Here is a 3,014-nt window from a genome sequence, read left to right as displayed (position 1 = left end):
TTTCCATGTATCTTGTAAGAAAATATTTATGTAATTCTGAACCAATTGTTTCAATAAAATTACAGACATGGACTCAATATTTTGGTCATTCATTAATCTCACTGAAAGAACTAGTCTGTCAGCCAGTGCTTGATGCTAGAGAAAGGATGAAGGCCTGATGGAGAGAGGAGTTAGCTAACATTTCTGAAAAAGGCTATGATAACAGTTTTAAATAGAGACAAACATTTTGCTCACAAGGTCTGGAAACTCAAAAAGTTGACCTACAGAAGGCTGATCTATAGGTTGCCCTATAACCAGAAGATTGAAAACTCCTAGAAGCCAAGTATGTTGGGTAGTAAAACCTGGATCCATAGATCAGGGAAAGGAAACCATGAACTCCATAACACAGGGGTCTGAATACACTGGATCCACAGCCCAGTGAGGAGGAACTTCTGGATCCATAATCCAGGGAGTAGGAGCTTCTAGATCCATAACCCAGGGAGCAGCCTCTGATGGACCCACAGTCCAGAGACCCATAATAAGTTATCTGGAAGTGTCTGCAGAGCATGGAGGTCCTCAGGCTGTAGCAGGACATCAGGCGGGGACTGAACACCACACAGGAGGGCTGGCAGGTGCTGGGGGAGCAGCAGTCAGTGCTGTACACAAGGTTGCTGGGGTAGGAAGAGCCACAGGAGGAGCCTGGGTAGCTCAGGTGGTCCCCAAGGGAGTGGGAGAAGTTTCCAGAGCAGCAGTTGTAGGACATGGTGACAAGAAATTTGAGTTCAGCTGAGTTACTCTGAGGAGACTCTCTGAGTTTTAACGTCATGATCTGGACTTCAAGTATATATTACTCTTAGACCTGGATGCATCACTGTCCAGATAGATGTTCCCTCCTCTTTGCTCACCGTTTTAGACAAGCATACCTCTCTAGGTTATTGCTTCAATTTAATTTATCACATCATCACATACTTAATTATGCTTTAAGCACTCAGATAAACTAAGAAGGAAACTACTCAGTTTCTTTTCCTTGGAATTTGCTGTGATTTGATCTTCAGAGTTATAGGTGATAACATTTTCAGATATCCTCCCCTTCTTATCCATGTGTGCAGTGTGTTCTGGTATTACCAGGTAGAGTTACATAAATTTTCCTTCACTTCCATTAGGTATTAAGAACATCAGTGGTTATTATTCAAAATAGTTTAGTGTTTCTTCAAAAGGGTATGATAATGAATTTCTCCAAATACTAACTATATTCAGTAGTCTCAACAATCTATCAATTGAACATTTTATTATTTGGATAAATTGATACAATTCCTGAGGAATCTGAAAAATAGTATACATTTGTATATATATATATATATATATATATATATACATGTACGTACAACTGAATCACTTTTCTGTACACTTAAAACTAACAGAACATTCTGAATTAACTATGCTTCAATAAAATATCCATATAATTTTTTAACATCTTTATTGGAGTATAATTGCTTTACAATGGTGTGTTAGTTTCTGCTGTATAACAAAGGGAATCAGCTATATGTATACATATATGCCCATATCTCCTTCCTCTTGCATCTCCCTCCCATCTTCCTTATCCCACCTCTCTAGGTGGTCACAAACCACCAAGCTGATCTCCCTGTGCTATGTGGCTGCTTCCCAGTAGCTATCAATTTTACATTTGGTAGTGTATATACGTCCATGCCACTCTTTCACTTCATCCCAGCTTACCCTTCCCTCTCCCCGTGTTTTCTAGTCCATTCTCTATGTCTCTGTCTTTATTCCTGTCCTGCCCCAGCTTCTTCAGAACATTTTGGGGTGTTGTTTTTTGCTGTTGTTGTTGTTGTTGTTTTAGATTCCATATATATGTGTTAGCATACAGTATTTGTTTTTCTCTTTCTGACTTACTTCATTATGTATGACAGACTCTAGGTCCATCCACCTCACTATAAATAACTCAATTTCATTTCTTTCTATGGCTGAGTAATCTTCCATTGTATATATGTGCCACATCTTCTTTATTCATTCATCTGTCAATGGATACTTAGGTGGCTTCCATGTCCTGGCTATTGTAAATAGAGCTGCGAAAACATTCTGGTACATGACTCTTTATGAATTATGGTTTTCTCAGGGTATATGCCCAGTAATGGGATTGCTGGGTTGTATGGTAGTTCTATTTTTAATTTCTTAAGGAACCTCCATACTGTTTTCCATAGTGACTGTATCAATTTACATCCCCACCAACAGTGCAAGAGGGTTCCCTTTGCACCACACACTCTCCAGCATTTATTGTTTGTAGATTTTTTGATGATGGCCATTCTGACTGGTGTGAGATGATATCTCATTGTAGTTTTTTGGGTTTTCTTTTGTTTGTTTTTTGTTTTTGTGGTACGCGGGCCTCTTACTGTTGTGGCCTCTCCCGTTGAGGAGCAAAGGCTCTGGATGCACAGGCTCAGCGGCCATGGCTCACAGGCCCAGCCACTCCGCGACATGTGGGATATTCCCAGACCGGGGCACAAACTCGTGTCCCCTGCATCGGCAGGTGGACTCTCAACCGCTGTGCCACCAGGGAAGCCCTCATTGTAGTTTTGATTTGCATTTCTCTAATGATTAATGATGTTGAGCATTGTTTCATGTGTTTATTGGCAATCTATGTATATTCTTGGAGAAATGTCTATTTAGGTCTTCTGCCATTTTTTGATTGGGTTATTTATTTCTTTGATATTGATTTGCATGAGCTGCTTGTAAATTTTGGAGATTAATCCTTTGTCAGTTGTTTCATATGCAAATATTTCCTCCCATTCTGACAGGTTGGCTGTTCATCTTGTTTATGTTTTCCTTTGCTGTGCAAAAGCTTTTGTTTCATTAGGTTCCGTTTGTTTATTTTTGTTTTTACTTCCCTTTCTCTAGGAGGTGAGTCAAAAACGATCTTGTTGTGATTTATGTCATACAGTGTTCTGCCTATGTTTTCCTCTAAGTGGTCTATAGTGTCTGCCCTTACATTATGGTCTTTAATCCATTTTGAGTTTATT

The 3,014-nt window shown here is 39.5% G+C and overlaps 1 protein-coding gene across 1 annotated transcript; it reads right to left on the bottom strand.

Moving 5' to 3' along the window:
* Positions 1–247: 247 nt before the first annotated feature.
* Positions 248–766, bottom strand: LOC113622350 (keratin-associated protein 13-2-like). Its single transcript, XM_027110681.1, has one exon. The coding sequence runs from the start codon at positions 740–742 to the stop codon at positions 248–250; it is 495 nt and encodes a 164-aa protein (XP_026966482.1). The 5' UTR covers positions 743–766.
* Positions 767–3,014: the final 2,248 nt, after the last annotated feature.

Source organism: Aethalodelphis obliquidens, unplaced genomic scaffold, assembly GCF_003676395.1.
Source record: "Aethalodelphis obliquidens isolate GAN/ISIS:26980383/991018 unplaced genomic scaffold, ASM367639v1 scaffold1, whole genome shotgun sequence".
In the NCBI taxonomy this organism is placed as follows: Eukaryota; Metazoa; Chordata; class Mammalia; order Artiodactyla; family Delphinidae; genus Aethalodelphis; species Aethalodelphis obliquidens.
Note: the sequence above shows the minus strand (reverse complement) of the source record. Positions and strands in the feature narration are given on the sequence as shown.

Excerpts from the sequence above, each read along its gene's own strand:
- LOC113622350 (XM_027110681.1), bottom strand. The coding sequence starts at position 742 with ATGTCCTACAACTGCTGCTCTGGAAACTTCTCCCACTCCCTTGGGGAC.